This window comes from Rana temporaria, unplaced genomic scaffold, assembly GCF_905171775.1.
Source record: "Rana temporaria unplaced genomic scaffold, aRanTem1.1, whole genome shotgun sequence".
NCBI lineage: Eukaryota > Metazoa > Chordata > Amphibia > Anura > Ranidae > Rana > Rana temporaria.
The window spans coordinates 47,518-67,416 of NW_024404593.1; the positions used below are offsets into that span (position 1 = coordinate 47,518).

General features: G+C 52.2%; 1 protein-coding gene and 4 non-coding genes across 5 annotated transcripts; 3 read left to right on the forward strand and 2 right to left on the reverse strand.

Annotated features, from left to right (window-relative positions):
- The first annotated feature begins 2,659 nt into the window (after positions 1-2,659).
- On the forward strand, positions 2,660-2,800 carry LOC120922661. Its single transcript, XR_005745401.1, has one exon. It is a non-coding gene; the product is annotated as a U4 spliceosomal RNA (small nuclear RNA).
- A 10,088-nt stretch (positions 2,801-12,888) lies between these two features.
- Positions 12,889-13,029, forward strand: LOC120922662. The gene has a single exon (XR_005745402.1). It is a non-coding gene; the product is annotated as a U4 spliceosomal RNA (small nuclear RNA).
- Positions 13,030-14,616: 1,587 nt separating this feature from the next.
- LOC120922652 lies at positions 14,617-18,808 on the reverse strand. Its single transcript, XM_040334745.1, has 2 exons — positions 17,686-18,808; positions 14,617-15,152 (listed from the first exon to the last, which is right to left on the reverse strand). Exons 1-2 carry the CDS (start codon positions 18,806-18,808, stop codon positions 14,617-14,619), a joined length of 1,659 nt encoding a protein of 552 aa, XP_040190679.1.
- A 447-nt stretch (positions 18,809-19,255) lies between these two features.
- Positions 19,256-19,396, forward strand: LOC120922663. Its single transcript, XR_005745403.1, has one exon. It is a non-coding gene; the product is annotated as a U4 spliceosomal RNA (small nuclear RNA).
- Positions 19,397-19,763: 367 nt separating this feature from the next.
- On the reverse strand, positions 19,764-19,878 carry LOC120922664. Its single transcript, XR_005745404.1, has one exon. It is a non-coding gene; the product is annotated as a U5 spliceosomal RNA (small nuclear RNA).
- Between the last annotated feature and the right edge of the window lie 21 nt (positions 19,879-19,899).

Consider the following 19,899-nt stretch of genomic DNA (forward strand, 5'->3'; position numbering starts at 1 on the left):
ATGAATAATTCACGGTACCTTGCCCTATGGATCCCACGGCGTCCCGCAAGGATGCCTCCGAGATCATCTCCATGAGCAGTTTTGAAGTAGCATCAAGTTTTGCGTATATGCTAGAACTGCGCCCATCCTCCTCTATCGGACAGTTAAAATCACCGCCGATCACTACTGCTCTGGTGGTGACAAGTTGCATCCGCAGGGTCTGGAAAAGTTCCAGGCGCGCATTCGTATCCGGGGGGGCGTACACGTTGATGAGCCTAATTGGCTCTCCCGCCCACGAGCCATCTATGACCAAAAGACGGCCACAGACAAGCTCATGGATGGAGTCAACCGTGAAGCGTCCCCCCCTGATAAGAATGGCTACCCCTGCATTCCTGCAATTGCCACCCCCGGACCAGTAGGAGGGACCGAGGGTCCACTGAGAGGTCAGATGACTGTACCTTCTCAAAGGAGGAAGACCGCACTCCTGGAGCATGTAAACATCACTCTGATGAGTTGAAAGAAAAGTCAGCGCCGTTCGCATTCTAGAGGTATCCTTGATACTCCTCACATTAATGGAAAAGATTGAGATCTCAGCCATAATGAAAAAGGGGTATGAGGTCTAGTTAGCAAGGGGCCGAACTTACCTCCCCGAAGGGGGCGGGTGGCTCCTCCATCTCCACAGCTGCCTGTTCTGGGTACTGGGTTATGCCCAGTTCCTCCAGGACTTCCTCAACTGTCTCACTGAAGTTGGCGGTGGGGATAGGCACATAGTCGGCCATATTCTCCTCCTCGCCTTCCTCACCTGCAGACTCCAGGTCCTCCACTACTTGCCCTGGTCCAGCGCTTTCGTGCTGGACCCCGTTGGGCCGTTTGGTGGAGGTGGCGGGTTGTTCTGCCAATGGGCTCACAGGCTTCCGTTTCCGGCCTCCTGTTTGGCCACTGGCAGGGGTGGAAGGGGGGGAGGGCGGGGAAGTCCTCCATGGAGGACAGGTCTGGGGTGGGCGGTGGGGCAGGAAGGGTCTCCTCTGAGCCAGAGGGGGTGGGACAGAGGAGGGGACGTGGACAGGGACGGGGACAGGGGCAAGGACAAGGACAGGGGCAGGGGTATACTTACCTGTGGCCTTCCGAGGCTCTTTTGGTTTGCTTTCGGTCGGCTTCTTCCCAGAGCTGGAGGCTGGTTTACCCTGGATCAGGGCTCCAGCATAGGTCCGGGTCCTTTGGGGGCAGTGCCTGAAGGTGTGCTCTGGCAATCCGCAGAGGTTGCAGGCTTTGGGCCTAGGACAGTCCTTGGTCTCGTGGCCTGTAACCCGACAGATCTTGCAAGCAAGTTCTGTACACTCCTTTCCCATGTGTCCGGGTTGGCCACATCTGTTGCAGTTGTAGGGTATCCCGGAGTAGAAAAGGTGTCCTGCAGATGATCCTAGCGAGAAGCACGCCTGCAGGTGCTGTAAGTCCCCCGAACGGTCTTTCCTGAGCTTGCATAGCACAGACCACTTCCCAATCCAGAAGCCGTTGACATCAAGGATTCGGACTGGGTCCTTTACCACGGTGCAAAACCTCTGTAGGTAGGTGGTTATGTCTCTGCTTTGGGTATGGGGATTCCGCATGGCAACCGTCACCCACTTCTCGTCCTGTGTTATAGGGCAGTTCGCAACGAACTTCCGAAAAGGGGATTCAGGGCCACTGGTCTTCACCATCTCCCAGTATCGTCTGCAGACTTGGAAAGACCCGAAAGTGATGTAGAAGATCCCTCTTGCGAAGGACTGCACCGAAAGTGTCTCCGCTTTGCTGAAGCCCTGCTCCAGATCATCTTCTTTCCGAAGATCTCCGAGGTCATGTCAGGGACTCTTCCGTTCACCTCTTTCAGCTGAAGCACGACCGTCTGCTTCATCCAGGGCTCCAAGGTTGGCAACCCATCTGCAGGCAGTTTCGGCTTCGCTGGTCTCGGTTGGCTGGCGCCGGCCGGGATGGAGGTGGAGGTTGAGGCGGAGACATTCTCGGGGACCTCGGAGGAAGTGGCTGGGGCAGGGTTCTTCCTCATCATCTCTTCGGTCTCCTTCGTCTCATCAGTCACTTTTTCAGTCTTCTTCTGGCTTTTCCCCATCTTCGAGAAGTCTGGAAGTCGCTTCGGGAGTTCTTCGGCGGCTTCCTTCCTTGTTCCTCGACGTCTTCGCTCTTAGCCTTTACAAAGGCTCTCGCATCTACTTCCCGAAGGTAGTAATGCGGATCTCTTCATCTCGATTTGTTCGTTCTGAAGAGAAACCAGAGTGTAAACTAACCAATATACCAAATGAGGTCCCTGCCTGGCAGAACACAAATGCTGCTCAACTCATGGTGACTCCAAGACAGCCTAATTTGCATGTCTGTGCAGCTGCATGGGGACGGGAATCAGCAGGCACGCGTAACAATCGGCTTCATCAGATTAATATAAGGCGCACGGCCATGGAATTGGGGGCAAATATATGCGTGGACCAAGGCCATCAAATCATTTTCTAGGCCGCGTTGACCACCAACAACATTTATGATGATTAGTGTGTAAGAAATGTGTACATGTGCTATTTGTAATATGGAATATTTATAGGACAAGTAAGGTATAGAAATTAAAGCATTCCGCTGTGACTCCCCATGAGCTTGTTGCGATGTTCCTGTGGGAGGGTGTTCGCTGCTGCCATCTATTGGTAGCTTTGCGCAGTGGCAGTATTGTAGCCAATGAAGTTTCACTGAGGCGCGATTATTGCTAATTGAAAACTTTTACCAATACCCCGTCATGACGGCTTGAAATATAGCCGGCAATGACAATTTTTGACAGTCTCTATGGAGACTGCACGATCTGGTACAAGAATAGAGTAACACAAGCAGATAGTCAGAAAGGGGAGGGGAGACAGAGGACAGAGCTGCAGATGATGGAGGCGCATACTGACTTTAGTGTCAGAGCTCAGCAGCAGCCCTGATATATGGGAGTCAGCATGGGGGCGGGAATCAGCAGGCACGCGTAACAATCGGCTTCATCAGAATGATATAAGGCGCATGGCCATGGAATTGGGGGCAAATATATGCGTGGACCAATGCCATCAAACCGTTTTTTAGGCTGCATTGACCACCACCACCACCACCAACAACAACATTAACGCCGTCTATGTGCCTTTCCCAATCGAAGGAACTCAAGCTATTTTTCACCATATTAAGGAAGCCCAGCATTAGCCAGGCATCAAAAAATTCACCGAAACTCATGGTTGTTCCTCTCCACGGAAATCTTTAGTAAAAGGCAATATTTAAGTTTATTTTGCAAAGCAAATATACAAAAATCAAATACTTTTGACAGGGTACATTCTCTGTACTGCGACGCAGCGCATAAATACACTACATCTCAATACAGTTGCAAGCATTCAATTAAATTACATTCATTCAACCCATTCTGCGGTATGATGCCTGATGTGTTGCGCAGAGTTGTTTAACCCCGAAACATCACATCGTGCATGACGCCGCATTACCCTGAAAACAGTAGTTCAAAAAAACGTGTCAAGAAATGTCAATGTCAGGGGGAAGGGGAAATCTTTAGACGTCCTCTTCCTCCTTAAAGTCTATCAAGGTATAGTCTCTCAGCAGACTGAGGGTCAGTCTGCGACAGTCCTCAATGGACATCCTCTGCCGGTGGTGTACGCGGCGGTTCCTGGCGTACCATAAAGCGTCTTTAAAGCAACACAGCACCCGCCAGGCACTGTCAATGTCCTCCTGTGAATGAGTTCCACAGAAGAGTCCGTTTAACACACCAAAGTGTGTAATAGCAGTCTGTGGTACAAAGTCTTTAAGTTCAGGTTCCAAGGCCGTCAACAGGCCCTGTGTAAAGGGGCACTCCCAGAAAACATGATGAGATGTTTCCTCCTGGATGATGCAAAAGGGGCAGTGCGTGTATCTGCCCAGGTGTCTGGCATGCAAGAATGTCCTGAGCAGCAATCCCCCTTGGATTGCCATCCATGCCTGATCTTTGTGCCTGTTGATGAGTCTCTTTGAAGAAACATTCCTCCAGACCACTTTGCAAGTGGCTGAAGGGAGGCCTGGAATCGACTCCAAGATGTCCGATGCTCTGATCAACTTGTAGATAGTTTTTGGCTTCCACAAGTCGGGCTTAACTCCATGCAGCCCCAGCTCCTTGATGAACTTGAAAGTATCCAAGTAATACCATGGAGGGTCCCAGTTGTAGGGGACGGAACTGTCCCATTTGTCCCATCCAAGAGACCTCCAAAGAGGCAGGAGGAAAAAACGGGACATGGAGTTACCGCCAGAGTCCACAGTTCTGTCAACCAAAGTCCTGCGGATGCAGTTACAGGCAAAGAACACCCTCAGTAATGTGGCGATGTCAGGCACGCCCTTACCGCCCTTGAGAGGTTCCTTGAACATAACAGTCCGCTTTACTCTGTCCATTTTGGAGCCCCAGATGAAGTGAAACACCGCCCTGGTGATGACCTTGCAGGTGTTGTCCCGGGGGGGCCAGGCCTGGGCGAGGTACTGCAACACAGGGAGAATCTCGCTGCGGAGTACCAGTGTTTTCCCTTCGATGGTAAGTACTCTGTTGCTCCAAAGTCCAAACTTCTGTCTCATCTTAGCCAGTCTTTCCTCCCAGGACTTCAGGGCTGCGCCCTCCGCTCCAAACCAGACTCCAAGAATTTTGATGAAATCCGCTTTGAGGCTGAACGGTATGGGTGCAGAAGAAGGCAGGAACCACTTTCCGAAGAGCATGACTTCCGACTTCCCGCAGTTGACTTTTGCCCCCGAAGCTTGGCCGAAGTCCTCGCACGTCTGGACGAGTGTGTCGATGGAGCGCTGGTCGGCACAGAACACCGTCACGTCATCCATGTAGAGCGAGCACTTGACCTCCCGTCTTTCCGGTCCTGGTGCGGTAATCCCTCTGATCTCTGGGTTCCGTCTGATGCTTTGGGCGAATAGCTCTATACAGCAAACAAAAAGCAGAGGTGAGAGAGGGCAGCCTTGTCTGACCCCCGAGAGAACCTCGAAGGGGTCAGTTTTCCAACCATTTACCAGCACCAAACTACAAATGTCTTTATACATTACATTCACATACGAACAAAACAGTTCCCCAAGACCAAGCCTGCGCAGGGTTCTGCACATGAACTCATGGGAGACACGGTCAAAGGCCTTCTCCTGGTCAAGACTGACCAGGGCCGCGTGCACACGGCGGTCCTGGATGTACTGGACCGTGTCCCTGACAAGCCCGAGGCTGTCTGCAATCCTTCTGCCAGGAATGCCACAAGTTTGATCCGGGTGGATGATCTGTCCGATGACAGATTTCAGCCTGTTGGCCAAAACCTTGGCGAGGATTTTGTAGTCCACGTTCAAAAGAGAGATCGGACGCCAATGTTTCAGGTCCGATCTCTCCCCTTTGCGCTTATACAAAATCGTGATCATCCCCTCTCTCAGTGAAGGAGGCATTCTGCCCTCCACCACCATCTCCTCGTACAGCTCGAGCAGGTCCGGGCCCACGAGGTCCCACAGGGCTACATAGAGCTCAACTGGGAGACCATCGCAGCCCGGGGTCCTGCCCCGCCTAAAGGATTTAGCGGCAGAGTGCAGCTCCTCCAACACCAGGGGGGCGTTGACGGTCGATGAACCTGCAGGATCAATTTGGTTAGTGATACCTGACAGGAACCTGTCGGCTGCCTCCGAGTCCGTTTCTTTCGGGGAGTAGAGGTTGGTGTAGTAGTCTTCAACTACTTGCATTACAGCCTCCTTCCCCTTCTGGAGAGTTCCGGTCTCGTCACGCAGTTCAGACAAGGGAGTGTGTCCTGAATGGAGTTTCCTGAAAAAGAAAGAGTTACACTTCTCACCTTTCTCAAGATTCTCCACCTTGGCACGGAAGACAATGTGCCTGGATTCTTCCTCAAAGTACCCTTTCAGGCTCTTCTTGGTGTCCTCCAGGTCCTGCCTAACGTCCCAGCCGCAGTGGTGAAGGTCCTGCAGGGACTGCAACTCACGTTGCAGTCTCCTGAGTTCCTTCTTCCTTGCACACACTTGCTGTCGTCCCCTTGCCTGAAAGAAGCTGCGCAGCTTAACTTTCACAACCTCCCACCAATCACTTACCTTTCCGAAGAATCTCTTTTCCTCCGTCCAAGAGGCATAGGCCTCCCGGAGTTCCCCCATCAATTCCTCATTTTCCAGCAGGGTGGTATTCAGCTTCCAGGAACCTGGTCCGTGAGCAAAGCTCTCGCCCAGTTCACCCCGAAAGTGAATGGCCCTGTGGTCAGAGAAAAAGCAGGGGATCATGAAGAACTCACGATGCTTGACTGCTCTTGAAGTGAGCACGAAGTCAATCCTGGAACGCACAGATCCATCGGGTCGGCACCATGAATAATTCACGGTACCTTGCCCTATGGATCCCACGGCGTCCCGTAAGGATGCCTCCGAGATCATCTCCTTGAGCAGTTTAGAAGTAGCATCAAGTTTTGCGTATATGCTAGAACTGCGGCCATCCTCCTCTATCGGACAGTTAAAATCACCGCCGATCACTACTGCTCTGGTGGTGACAAGTTGCATCCGCAGGGTCTGGAAAAGTTCCAGGCGCGCATTCGTATCTGGGGGGGCGTACACGTTGATGAGCCTAATTGGCTCTCCCGCCCACGAGCCATCTATGACCAAAAGACGGCCACAGACAAGCTCATGGATGGAGTCAACCGTGAAGCGTCCCCCCCTGATAAGAATGGCTACCCCTGCATTCCTGCAATTGCCACCCCCGGACCAGTAGGAGGGACCGAGGGTCCACTGAGAGGTCAGATGACTGTACCTTCTCAAAGGAGGAAGACCGCACTCCTGGAGCATGTAAACATCACTCTGATGAGTTGAAAGAAAAGTCAGCGCCGTTCGCATTCTAGAGGTATCCTTGATACTCCTCACATTAATGGAAAAGATTGAGATCTCAGCCATAATGAAAAAGGGGTATGAGGTCTAGTTAGCAAGGGGCCGAACTTACCTCCCCGAAGGGGGCGGGTGGCTCCTCCATCTCCACAGCTGCCTGTTCTGGGTACTGGGTTATGCCCAGTTCCTCCAGGACTTCCTCAACTGTCTCACTGAAGTTGGCGGTGGGGATAGGCACATAGTCGGCCATAATCTTTAGTAAAAGGCAATATTTAAGTTTATTTTGCAAAGCAAATATACAAAAATCAAATACTTTTGACAGGGTACATTCTCTGTACTGCGACGCAGCGCATAAATACACTACATATCAATACAGTTGCAAGCATTCAATTAAATTACATTCATTCAACCCATTCTGCGGTATGATGCCTGATGTGTTGCGCAGAGTTGTTTAACCCCGAAACATCACATCGTGCATGACGCCGCATTACCCTGAAAACAGTAGTTCAAAAAAAGCGTGTCAAGAAATGTCAATGTCAGGGGGAAGGGGAAATCTTTAGACGTCCTCTTCCTCCTTAAAGTCTATCAAGGTATAGTCTCTCAGCAGACTGAGGGTCAGTCTGCGACAGTCCTCAATGGACATCCTCTGCCGGTGGTGTACGCGGCGGTTCCTGGCGTACCATAAAGCGTCTTTAAAGCAACACAGCACCCGCCAGGCACTGTCAATGTCCTCCTGTGAATGAGTTCCACAGAAGAGTCCGTTTAACACACCAAAGTGTGTAATAGCAGTCTGTGGTACAAAGTCTTTAAGTTCAGGTTCCAAGGCCGTCAACAGGCCCTGTGCAAAGGGGCACTCCCAGAAAACATGATGAGATGTTTCCTCCTGGATGATGCAAAAGGGGCAGTGCGTGTATCTGCCCAGGTGTCTGGCATGCAAGAATGTCCTGAGTAGCAATCCCCCTTGGATTGCCATCCATGCCTGATCTTTGTGCCTGTTGATGAGTCTCTTTGAAGAAACATTCCTCCAAACCACTTTGCAAGTGGCTGAAGGGAGGCCTGGAATCGACTCCAAGATGTCCGATGCTCTGATCAACTTGTAGATAGTTTTTGGCTTCCACAAGTCAGGCTTAACTCCATGCAGCCCCAGCTCCTTGATGAACTTGAAAGTATCCAAGTAATACCATGGAGGGTCCCAGTTGTAGGGGACGGAACTGTCCCATTTGTCCCATCCAAGAGACCTCCAAAGAGGCAGGAGGAAAAAACGGGACATGGAGTTACCGCCAGAGTCCACAGTTCTGTCAACCAAAGTCCTGCGGATGCAGTTACAGGCAAAGAACACCCTCAGTAATGTGGCGATGTCAGGCACGCCCTTACCGCCCTTGAGAGGTTCCTTGAACATAACAGTCCGCTTTACTCTGTCCATTTTGGAGCCCCAGATGAAGTGAAACACCGCCCTGGTGATGGCCTTGCAGGTGTTGTCCTGGGGGGGCCAGGCCTGGGCGAGGTACTGCAACACAGGGAGAATCTCGCTGCGGAGTACCAGTGTTTTCCCTTCGATGGTAAGTACTCTGTTGCTCCAAAGTCCAAACTTCTGTCTCATCTTAGCCAGTCTTTCCTCCCAGGACTTCAGGGCTGCGCCCTCCGCTCCAAACCAGACTCCAAGAATTTTGATGAAATCCGCTTTGAGGCTGAACGGTATGGGTGCAGAAGAAGGCAGGAACCACTTTCCGAAGAGCATGACTTCCGACTTCCCGCAGTTGACCTTTGCCCCCGAAGCTTGGCCGAAGTCCTCGCACGTCTGGACGAGTGTGTCGATGGAGCGCTGGTCGGCACAGAACACCGTCACGTCATCCATGTAGAGCGAGCACTTGACCTCCCGTCTTTCCGGTCCTGGTGCGGTAATCCCTCTGATCTCTGGGTTCCGTCTGATGCTTTGGGCGAATAGCTCTATACAGCAAACAAAAAGCAGAGGTGAGAGAGGGCAGCCTTGTCTGACCCCCGAGAGAACCTCAAAGGGGTCAGTTTTCCAACCATTTACCAGCACCAAACTACAAATGTCTTTATACATTACATTCACATACGAACAAAACAGTTCCCCAAGACCAAGCCTGCGCAGGGTTCTGCACATGAACTCATGGGAGACACGGTCAAAGGCCTTCTCCTGGTCAAGACTGACCAGGGCCGCATGCACACGGCGGTCCTGGATGTACTGGACCGTGTCCCTGACAAGCGCGAGGCTGTCTGCAATCCTTCTGCCAGGAATGCCACAAGTTTGATCCGGGTGGATGATCTGTCCGATGACAGATTTCAGCCTGTTGGCCAAAACCTTGGCGAGGATTTTGTAGTCCACGTTCAAAAGAGAGATCGGACGCCAATGTTTCAGGTCCGATCTCTCCCCTTTGCGCTTATACAAAATCGTGATCATCCCCTCTCTCAGTGAAGGAGGCATTCTACCCTCCACCACCATCTCCTCGTACAGCTCGAGCAGGTCCGGGCCCACGAGGTCCCACAGGGCTACATAGAGCTCAACTGGGAGACCATCGCAGCCCGGGGTCCTGCCCCGCCTAAAGGATTTAGCGGCAGAGTGCAGCTCCTCCAACACCAGGGGGGCGTTGACGGTCGATGAACCTGCAGGATCAATTTGGTTAGTGATACCTGACAGGAACCTGTCGGCTGCCTCCGAGTCCGTTTCTTTCGGGGAGTAGAGGTTGGTGTAGTAGTCTTCAACTACTTGCATTACAGCCTCCTTCCCCTTCTGGAGAGTTCCGGTCTCGTCACGCAGTTCAGACAAGGGAGTGTGTCCTGAATGGAGTTTCCTGAAAAAGAAAGAGTTACACTTCTCACCTTTCTCAAGATTCTCCACCTTGGCACGGAAGACAATGTGCCTGGATTCTTCCTCAAAGTACCCTTTCAGGTTCTTCTTGGTGTCCTCCAGGTCCTGCCTAACGTCCCAGCCGCAGTGGTGAAGGTCCTGCAGGGACTGCAACTCACGTTGCAGTCTCCTGAGTTCCTTCTTCCTTGCACACACTTGCTGTCGTCCCCTTGCCTGAAAGAAGCTGCGCAGCTTAACTTTCACAACCTCCCACCAATCACTTACCTTTCCGAAGAATCTCTTTTCCTCCGTCCAAGAGGCATAGGCCTCCCGGAGTTCCCCCATCAATTCCTCATTTTCCAGCAGGGTGGTATTCAGCTTCCAGGAACCTGGTCCGTGAGCAAAGCTCTCGCCCAGTTCACCCCGAAAGTGAATGGCCCTGTGGTCAGAGAAAAAGCAGGGGATCATGAAGAACTCACGATGCTTGACTGCTCTTGAAGTGAGCACGAAGTCAATCCTGGAACGCACAGATCCATCGGGTCGGCACCATGAATAATTCACGGTACCTTGCCCTATGGATCCCACGGCGTCCCGTAAGGATGCCTCCGAGATCATCTCCTTGAGCAGTTTTGAAGTAGCATCAAGTTTTGCGTATATGCTAGAACTGCGGCCATCCTCCTCTATCGGACAGTTAAAATCACCGCCGATCACTACTGCTCTGGTGGTGACAAGTTGCATCCGCAGGGTCTGGAAAAGTTCCAGGCGCGCATTCGTATCTGGGGGGGCGTACACGTTGATGAGCCTAATTGGCTCTCCCGCCCACGAGCCATCTATGACCAAAAGACGGCCACAGACAAGCTCATGGATGGAGTCAACCGTGAAGCGTCCCCCCCTGATAAGAATGGCTACCCCTGCATTCCTGCAATTGCCACCCCCGGACCAGTAGGAGGGACCGAGGGTCCACTGAGAGGTCAGATGACTGTACCTTCTCAAAGGAGGAAGACCGCACTCCTGGAGCATGTAAACATCACTCTGATGAGTTGAAAGAAAAGTCAGCGCCGTTCGCATTCTAGAGGTATCCTTGATACTCCTCACATTAATGGAAAAGATTGAGATCTCAGCCATAATGAAAAAGGGGTATGAGGTCTAGTTAGCAAGGGGCCGAACTTACCTCCCCGAAGGGGGCGGGTGGCTCCTCCATCTCCACAGCTGCCTGTTCTGGGTACTGGGTTATGCCCAGTTCCTCCAGGACTTCCTCAACTGTCTCACTGAAGTTGGCGGTGGGGATAGGCACATAGTCGGCCATATTCTCCTCCTCGCCTTCCTCACCTGCAGACTCCAGGTCCTCCACTACTTGCCCTGGTCCAGCGCTTTCGTGCTGGACCCCGTTGGGCCGTTTGGTGGAGGTGGCGGGTTGTTCTGCCAATGGGCTCACAGTCTTCCGTTTCCGGGTTCCTGTTTGGCCACTGGCAGGGGTGGAAGGGGGGAGGGCGGGGAAGTCCTCCATGGAGGACAGGTCTGGGGTGGGCGGTGGGGCAGGAAGGGTCTCCTCTGAGCCAGAGGGGGTGGGTGGGGGTGGGACAGAGGAGGGGACAGAGGAGGGGACGTGGGCAGGGACGGGGACAGGGGCAAGGACTGAGGACAGGGGCAGGGGTATACTTACCTGTGGCCTTCCGAGGCTCTTTTGGTTTGCTTTCGGTCGGCTTCTTCCCAGAGCTGGAGGCTGGTTTACCCTGGATCAGGGCTCCAGCATAGGTCCGGGTCCTTTGGGGGCAGTGCCTGAAGGTGTGCTCTGGCAATCCGCAGAGGTTGCAGGCTTTGGGCCTAGGACAGTCCTTGGTCTCGTGGCCTGTAACCCGACAGATCTTGCAAGCAAGTTCTGTACACTCCTTTCCCATGTGTCCGGGACGGCCACATCTGTTGCAGTTGTAGGGTATCCCGGAGTAGAAAAGGTGTCCTGCAGATGATCCTAGCGAGAAGCACGCCTGCAGGTGCTGTAAGTCCCCCGAACGGTCTTTCCTGAGCTTGCATAGCACAGACCACTTCCCAATCCAGAAGCCGTTGACATCAAGGATTCGGACTGGGTCCTTTACCACGGTGCAAAACCTCTGTAGGTAGGTGGTTATGTCTCTGCTTTGGGTATGGGGATTCCGCATGGCCACCGTCACCCACTTCTCGTCCTGTGTTATAGGGCAGTTCGCAACGAACTTCCGAAAAGGGGATTCAGGGCCACTGGTCTTCACCATCTCCCAGTATCGTCTGCAGACTTGGAAAGACCCGAAAGTGATGTAGAAGATCCCTCTTGCGAAGGACTGCACCGAAAGCGTCTCCGCTTTGCTGAAGCCCTGCTCCAGGATCATCTTCTTTCCGAAGATCTCCGAGGTCATGTCAGGGACTCTTCCGTTCACCTCTTTCAGCTGCAGCACGACCGTCTGCTTCATCCAGGGCTCCAAGGTTGGCAGCCCGTCTGCAGGCAGTTTCGGCTTCGCTGGTCTCGGTTGGCTGGCGCCGGCCGGGATGGAGGTGGAGGTTGAGGCGGAGACATTCTCGGGGACCTCGGAGGAAGTGGCTGGGGCAGGGTTCTTCCTCATCATCTCTTCGGTCTCCTTCGTCTCATCAGTCACTTTTTCAGTCTTCTTCTGGCTTTTCCCCATCTTCGAGAAGTCTGGAAGTCGCTTCGGGAGTTCTTCGGCGGCTTCCTTCCTTGTTCCTCGACGTCTTCGCTCTTAGCCTTTACAAAGGCTCTCGCATCTACTTCCCGAAGGTAGTAATGCGGATCTCTTCATCTCGATTTGTTCGTTCTGAAGAGAAACCAGAGTGTAAACTAACCAATATACCAAATGAGGTCCCTGCCTGGCAGAACACAAATGCTGCTCAACTCATGGTGACTCCAAGACAGCCTAATTTGCATGTCTGTGCAGCTGCATGGGGACGGGAATCAGCAGGCACGCGTAACAATCGGCTTCATCAGATTAATATAAGGCGCACGGCCATGGAATTGGGGGCAAATATATGCGTGGACCAATGCCATCAAATCATTTTCTAGGCCGCGTTGACCACCAACAACATTTATGATGATTAGTGTGTAAGAAATGTGTACATGTGCTATTTGTAATATGGAATATTTATAGGACAAGTAAGGTATAGAAATTAAAGCATTCCGCTGTGACTCCCCATGAGCTTGTTGCGATGTTCCTGTGGGAGGGTGTTCGCTGCTGCCATCTATTGGTAGCTTTGCGCAGTGGCAGTATTGTAGCCAATGAAGTTTCACTGAGGCGCGATTATTGCTAATTGAAAACTTTTACCAATACCCCGTCATGACGGCTTGAAATATAGCCGGCAATGACAATTTTTGACAGTCTCTATGGAGACTGCACGATCTGGTACAAGAATAGAGTGACACAAGCAGATAGTCAGAAAGGGGAGGGGAGACAGAGGACAGAGCTGCAGATGATGGAGGCGCATACTGACTTTAGTGTCAGAGCTCAGCAGCAGCCCTGATATATGGGAGTCAGCATGGGGGCGGGAATCAGCAGGCACGCGTAACAATCGGCTTCATCAGAATGATATAAGGCGCATGGCCATGGAATTGGGGGCAAATATATGCGTGGACCAATGCCATCAAACCGTTTTTTAGGCTGCATTGACCACCACCACCACCACCACCAACATTAACGCCGTCTATGTGCCTTTCCCAATCGAAGGAACTCAAGCTATTTTTCACCATATTAAGGAAGCCCAGCATTAGCCAGGCATCAAAAAATTCACCGAAACTCATGGTTGTTCCTCTCCACGGAAATCTTTAGTAAAAGGCAATATTTAAGTTTATTTTGCAAAGCAAATATACAAAAATCAAATACTTTTGACAGGGTACATTCTCTGTACTGCGACGCAGCGCATAAATACACTACATATCAATACAGTTGCAAGCATTCAATTAAATTACATTCATTCAACCCATTCTGCGGTATGATGCCTGATGTGTTGCGCAGAGTTGTTTAACCCCGAAACATCACATCGTGCATGACGCCGCATTACCCTGAAAACAGTAGTTCAAAAAAAACGTGTCAAGAAATGTCAATGTCAGGGGGAAGGGGAAATCTTTAGACGTCCTCTTCCTCCTTAAAGTCTATCAAGGTATAGTCTCTCAGCAGACTGAGGGTCAGTCTGCGACAGTCCTCAATGGACATCCTCTGCCGGTGGTGTACGCGGCGGTTCCTGGCGTACCATAAAGCGTCTTTAAAGCAACACAGCACCCGCCAGGCACTGTCAATGTCCTCCTGTGAATGAGTTCCACAGAAGAGTCCGTTTAACACACCAAAGTGTGTAATAGCAGTCTGTGGTACAAAGTCTTTAAGTTCAGGTTCCAAGGCCGTCAACAGGCCCTGTGCAAAGGGGCACTCCCAGAAAACATGGTAAGATGTTTCCTCCTGGATGATGCAAAAGGGGCAGTGCGTGTATCTGCACAGGTGTCTGGCATGCAAGAATGTCCTGAGTAGCAATCCCCCTTGGATTGCCATCCATGCCTGATCTTTGTGCCTGTTGATGAGTCTCTTTGAAGAAACATTCCTCCAGACCACTTTGCAAGTGGCTGAAGGGAGGCCTGGAATCGACTCCAAGATGTCCGATGCTCTGATCAACTTGTAGATAGTTTTTGGCTTCCACAAGTCGGGCTTAACTCCATGCAGCCCCAGCTCCTTGATGAACTTGAAAGTATCCAAGTAATACCATGGAGGGTCCCAGTTGTAGGGGACTGGAACTGTCCCATTTGTCCCATCCAAGAGACCTCCAAAGAGGCAGGAGGAAAAAACGGGACATGGAGTTACCGCCAGAGTCCACAGTTCTGTCAACCAAAGTCCTGCGGATGCAGTTACAGGCAAAGAACACCCTCAGTAATGTGGCGATGTCAGGCACGCCCTTACCGCCCTTGAGAGGTTCCTTGAACATAACAGTCCGCTTTACTCTGTCCATTTTGGAGCCCCAGATGAAGTGAAACACCGCCCTGGTGATGGCCTTGCAGGTGTTGTCCCGGGGGGCCAGGCCTGGGCGAGGTACTGCAACACAGGGAGAATCTCGCTGCGGAGTACCAGTGTTTTCCCTTCGATGGTAAGTACTCTGTTGCTCCAAAGTCCAAACTTCTGTCTCATCTTTGCCAGTCTTTCCTCCCAGGACTTCAGGGCTGCGCCCTCCGCTCCAAACCAGACTCCAAGAATTTTGATGAAATCCGCTTTGAGGCTGAACGGTATGGGTGCAGAAGAAGGCAGGAACCATTTTCCGAAGAGCATGACTTCCGACTTCCCGCAGTTGACCTTTGCCCCCGATGCTTGGCCGAAGTCCTCGCACGTCTGGACGAGTGTGTCGATGGAGCGCTGATCGGCACAGAACACCGTCACGTCATCCATGTAGAGCGAGCACTTGACCTCCCGTCTTTCCGGTCCTGGTGCGGTAATCCCTCTGATCTCTGGGTTCCGTCTGATGCTTTGGGCGAATAGCTCTATACAGCAAACAAAAAGCAGAGGTGAGAGAGGGCAGCCTTGTCTGACCCCCGAGAGAACCTCAAAGGGGTCAGTTTTCCAACCATTTACCAGCACCAAACTACAAATGTCTTTATACATTACATTCACATACGAACAAAACAGTTCCCCAAGACCAAGCCTGCGCAGGGTTCTGCACATGAACTCATGGGAGACACGGTCAAAGGCCTTCTCCTGGTCAAGACTGACCAGGGCCGCGTGCACACGGCGGTCCTGGATGTACTGGACCGTGTCCCTGACAAGCGCGAGGCTGTCTGCAATCCTTCTGCCAGGAATGCCACAAGTTTGATCCGGGTGGATGATCTGTCCGATGACAGATTTCAGCCTGTTGGCCAAAACCTTGGCGAGGATTTTGTAGTCCACGTTCAAAAGAGAGATCGGACGCCAATGTTTCAGGTCCGATCTCTCCCCTTTGCGCTTATACAAAATCGTGATCATCCCCTCTCTCAGTGAAGGAGGCATTCTACCCTCCACCACCATCTCCTCGTACAGCTCGAGCAGGTCCGGGCCCACGAGGTCCCACAGGGCTACATAGAGCTCAACTGGGAGACCATCGCAGCCCGGGGTCCTGCCCCGCCTAAAGGATTTAGCGGCAGAGTGCAGCTCCTCCAACACCAGGGGGGCGTTGACGGTCGATGAACCTGCAGGATCAATTTGGTTAGTGATACCTGACAGGAACCTGTCGGCTGCCTCCGAGTCCGTTTCTTTCGGGGAGTAGAGGTTGGTGTAGTAGTCTTCAACTACTTGCATTACAGCCTCCTTCCCCTTCTGGAGAGTTCCGGTCTCGTCACGCAGTTCAGACAAGGGAGTGTGTCCTGAATGGAGTTTCCTGAAAAAGAAAGAGTTACACTTCTCACCTTTCTCAAGATTCTCCACCTTGGCACGGAAGACAATGTGCCTGGATTCTTCCTCAAAGTACCCTTTCAGGTTCTTCTTGGTGTCCTCCAGGTCCTGCCTAACGTCCCAGCCGCAGTGGTGAAGGTCCTGCAGGGACTGCAACTCACGTTGCAGTCTCCTGAGTTCCTTCTTCCTTGCACACACTTGCTGTCGTCCCCTTGCCTGAAAGAAGCTGCGCAGCTTAACTTTCACAACCTCCCACCAATCACTTACCTTTCCGAAGAATCTCTTTTCCTCCGTCCAAGAGGCATAGGCCTCCCGGAGTTCCCCCATCAATTCCTCATTTTCCAGCAGGGTGGTATTCAGCTTCCAGGAACCTGGTCCGTGAGCAAAGCTCTCGCCCAGTTCACCCCGAAAGTGAATGGCCCTGTGGTCAGAGAAAAAGCAGGGGATCATGAAGAACTCACGATGCTTGACTGCTCTTGAAGTGAGCACGAAGTCAATCCTGGAACGCACAGATCCATCGGGTCGGCACCATGAATAATTCACGGTACCTTGCCCTATGGATCCCACGGCGTCCCGTAAGGATGCCTCCGAGATCATCTCCTTGAGCAGTTTTGAAGTAGCATCAAGTTTTGCGTATATGCTAGAACTGCGGCCATCCTCCTCTATCGGACAGTTAAAATCACCGCCGATCACTACTGCTCTGGTGGTGACAAGTTGCATCCGCAGGGTCTGGAAAAGTTCCAGGCGCGCATTCGTATCTGGGGGGGCGTACACGTTGATGAGCCTAATTGGCTCTCCCGCCCACGAGCCATCTATGACCAAAAGACGGCCACAGACAAGCTCATGGATGGAGTCAACCGTGAAGCGTCCCCCCCTGATAAGAATGGCTACCCCTGCATTCCTGCAATTGCCACCCCCGGACCAGTAGGAGGGACCGAGGGTCCACTGAGAGGTCAGATGACTGTACCTTCTCAAAGGAGGAAGACCGCACTCCTGGAGCATGTAAACATCACTCTGATGAGTTGAAAGAAAAGTCAGCGCCGTTCGCATTCTAGAGGTATCCTTGATACTCCTCACATTAATGGAAAAGATTGAGATCTCAGCCATAATGAAAAAGGGGTATGAGGTCTAGTTAGCAAGGGGCCGAACTTACCTCCCCGAAGGGGGCGGGTGGCTCCTCCATCTCCACAGCTGCCTGTTCTGGGTACTGGGTTATGCCCAGTTCCTCCAGGACTTCCTCAACTGTCTCACTGAAGTTGGCGGTGGGGATAGGCACATAGTCGGCCATATTCTCCTCCTCGCCTTCCTCACCTGCAGACTCCAGGTCCTCCACTACTTGCCCTGGTCCAGCGCTTTCGTGCTGGACCCCGTTGGGCCGTTTGGTGGAGGTGGCGGGTTGTTCTGCCAATGGGCTCACAGGCTTCCGTTTCCGGCCTCCTGTTTGGCCACTGGCAGGGGTGGAAGGGGGGAGGGCGGGGAAGTCCTCCATGGAGGACAGGTCTGGGGTGGGCGGTGGGGCAGGAAGGGTCTCCTCTGAGCCAGAGGGGGTGGGTGGGGGTGTGCCAGAGGAGGGGACAGAGGAGGGGACAGGGACAGGGACGGGGACAGGGGCAAGGACGAGGACAGGGGCTGGGGCAGGGGTATACTTACCTGTGGCCTTCCGAGGCTCTTTTGGTTTGCTTTCGGTCGGCTTCTTCCCAGAGCTGGAGGCTGGTTTACCCTGGATCAGGGCTCCAGCATAGGTCCGGGTTCTTTGGGGGCAGTGCCTGAAGGTGTGCTCTGGCAATCCGCAGAGGTTGCAGGCTTTGGGCCTAGGACAGTCCTTGGTCTCGTGGCCTGTAACCCGACAGATCTTGCAAGCAAGTTCTGTACACTCCTTTCCCATGTGTCCGGGACGGCCACATCTGTTGCAGTTGTAGGGTATCCCAGAGTAGAAAAGGTGTCCTGCAGATGATCCTAGCGAGAAGCACGCCTGCAGGTGCTGTAAGTCCCCCGAACGGTCTTTCCTGAGCTTGCATAGCACAGACCACTTCCCAATCCAGAAGCCGTTGACATCAAGGATTCGGACTGGGTCCTTTACCACGGTGCAAAACCTCTGTAGGTAGGTGGTTATGTCTCTGCTTTGGGTGTGGGGATTCCGCATGGCAACCGTCACCCACTTCTCGTCCTGTGTTATAGGGCAGTTCGCAACGAACTTCCGAAAAGGGGATTCAGGGCCACTGGTCTTCACCATCTCCCAGTATCGTCTGCAGACTTGGAAAGACCCAAAGGTGATGTAGAAGATCCCTCTTGCGAAGGACTGCACCGAAAGCGTCTCCGCTTTGCTGAAGCCCTGCTCCAGAATCATCTTCTTTCCGAAGATCTCCGAGGTCATGTCAGGGACTCTTCCGTTCACCTCTTTCAGCTGCAGCACGACCGTCTGCTTCATCCAGGGCTCCAAGGTTGGCAGCCCGTCTGCAGGCAGTTTCGGCTTCGCTGGTCTCGGTTGGCTGGCGCCGGCCGGGATGGAGGTGGAGGTAGAGGCTGAGACATTCTCGGCGGTCTCGGAGGAAGTGGCTGGGGCAGGATTCTTCCTCATCATCTCAGCGGTCTCCTTCGTCTCATCGGTCACTTTATCAGTCTTCTTCTGGCTTTTCCCCATCTTCGAGAAGTCTGGAAGTCGCTTCGGGAGTTCTTCAGGCGGCTTCCTTCCTTGTTCCTCGACGTCTTCGCTCTTAGCCTTTACAAAGGCTCTCGCATCTACTTCCCGAAGGTAGTAATGCGGATCTCTCATCTCTCAGATTTGTTCGTTCTGAAGAGAAACCAGAGTGTAAACTAACCAATATACCAAATGAGGTCCCTGCCTGGCAGAACACAAATGCTGCTCAACTCATGGTGACTCCAAGACAGCCTAATTTGCATGTCTGTGCAGCTGCATGGGGACGGGAATCAGCAGGCACGCGTAACAATCGGCTTCATCAGATTAATATAAGGCGCACGGCCATGGAATTGGGGGCAAATATATGCGTGGACCAATGCCATCAAATCATTTTCTAGGCCGCGTTGACCACCAACAACATTTATGATGATTAGTGTGTAAGAAATGTGTACATGTGCTATTTGTAATATGGAATATTTATAGGACAAGTAAGGTATAGAAATTAAAGCATTCCGCTGTGACTCCCCATGAGCTTGTTGCGATGTTCCTGTGGGAGGGTGTTCGCTGCTGCCATCTATTGGTAGCTTTGCGCAGTGGCAGTATTGTAGCCAATGAAGTTTCACTGAGGCGCGATTATTGCTAATTGAAAACTTTTACCAATACCCCGTCATGACGGCTTGAAATATAGCCGGCAATGACAATTTTTGACAGTCTCTATGGAGACTGCACGATCTGGTACAAGAATAGAGTGACACAAGCAGATAGTCAGAAAGGGGAGGGGAGACAGAGGACAGAGCTGCAGATGATGGAGGCGCATACTGACTTTAGTGTCAGAGCTCAGCAGCAGCCCTGATATATGGGAGTCAGCATGGGGGCGGGAATCAGCAGGCACGCGTAACAATCGGCTTCATCAGAATGATATAAGGCGCATGGCCATGGAATTGGGGGCAAATATATGCGTGGACCAATGCCATCAAACCGTTTTTTAGGCTGCATTGACCACCACCACCACCACCAACAACAACATTAACGCCGTCTATGTGCCTTTCCCAATCGAAGGAACTCAAGCTATTTTTCACCATATTAAGGAAGCCCAGCATTAGCCAGGCATCAAAAAATTCACCGAAACTCATGGTTGTTCCTCTCCACGGAAATCTTTAGTAAAAGGCGAAAGATTTGTTCGTTCTGAAGAGAAACCAGAGTGTAAACTAACCAATATACCAAAT

Excerpts from the sequence above, each read along its gene's own strand:
- LOC120922652 (XM_040334745.1), bottom strand. The coding sequence starts at position 18,808 with ATGAGAGATCCGCATTACTACCTTCGGGAAGTAGATGCGAGAGCCTTT. Across the intron at positions 15,153-17,685 it reads AGAGCCTCGGAAGGCCACAG|AGCTATTCGCCCAAAGCATC; the intron begins GTAAGTATACCC and ends TTTGCTGTATAG.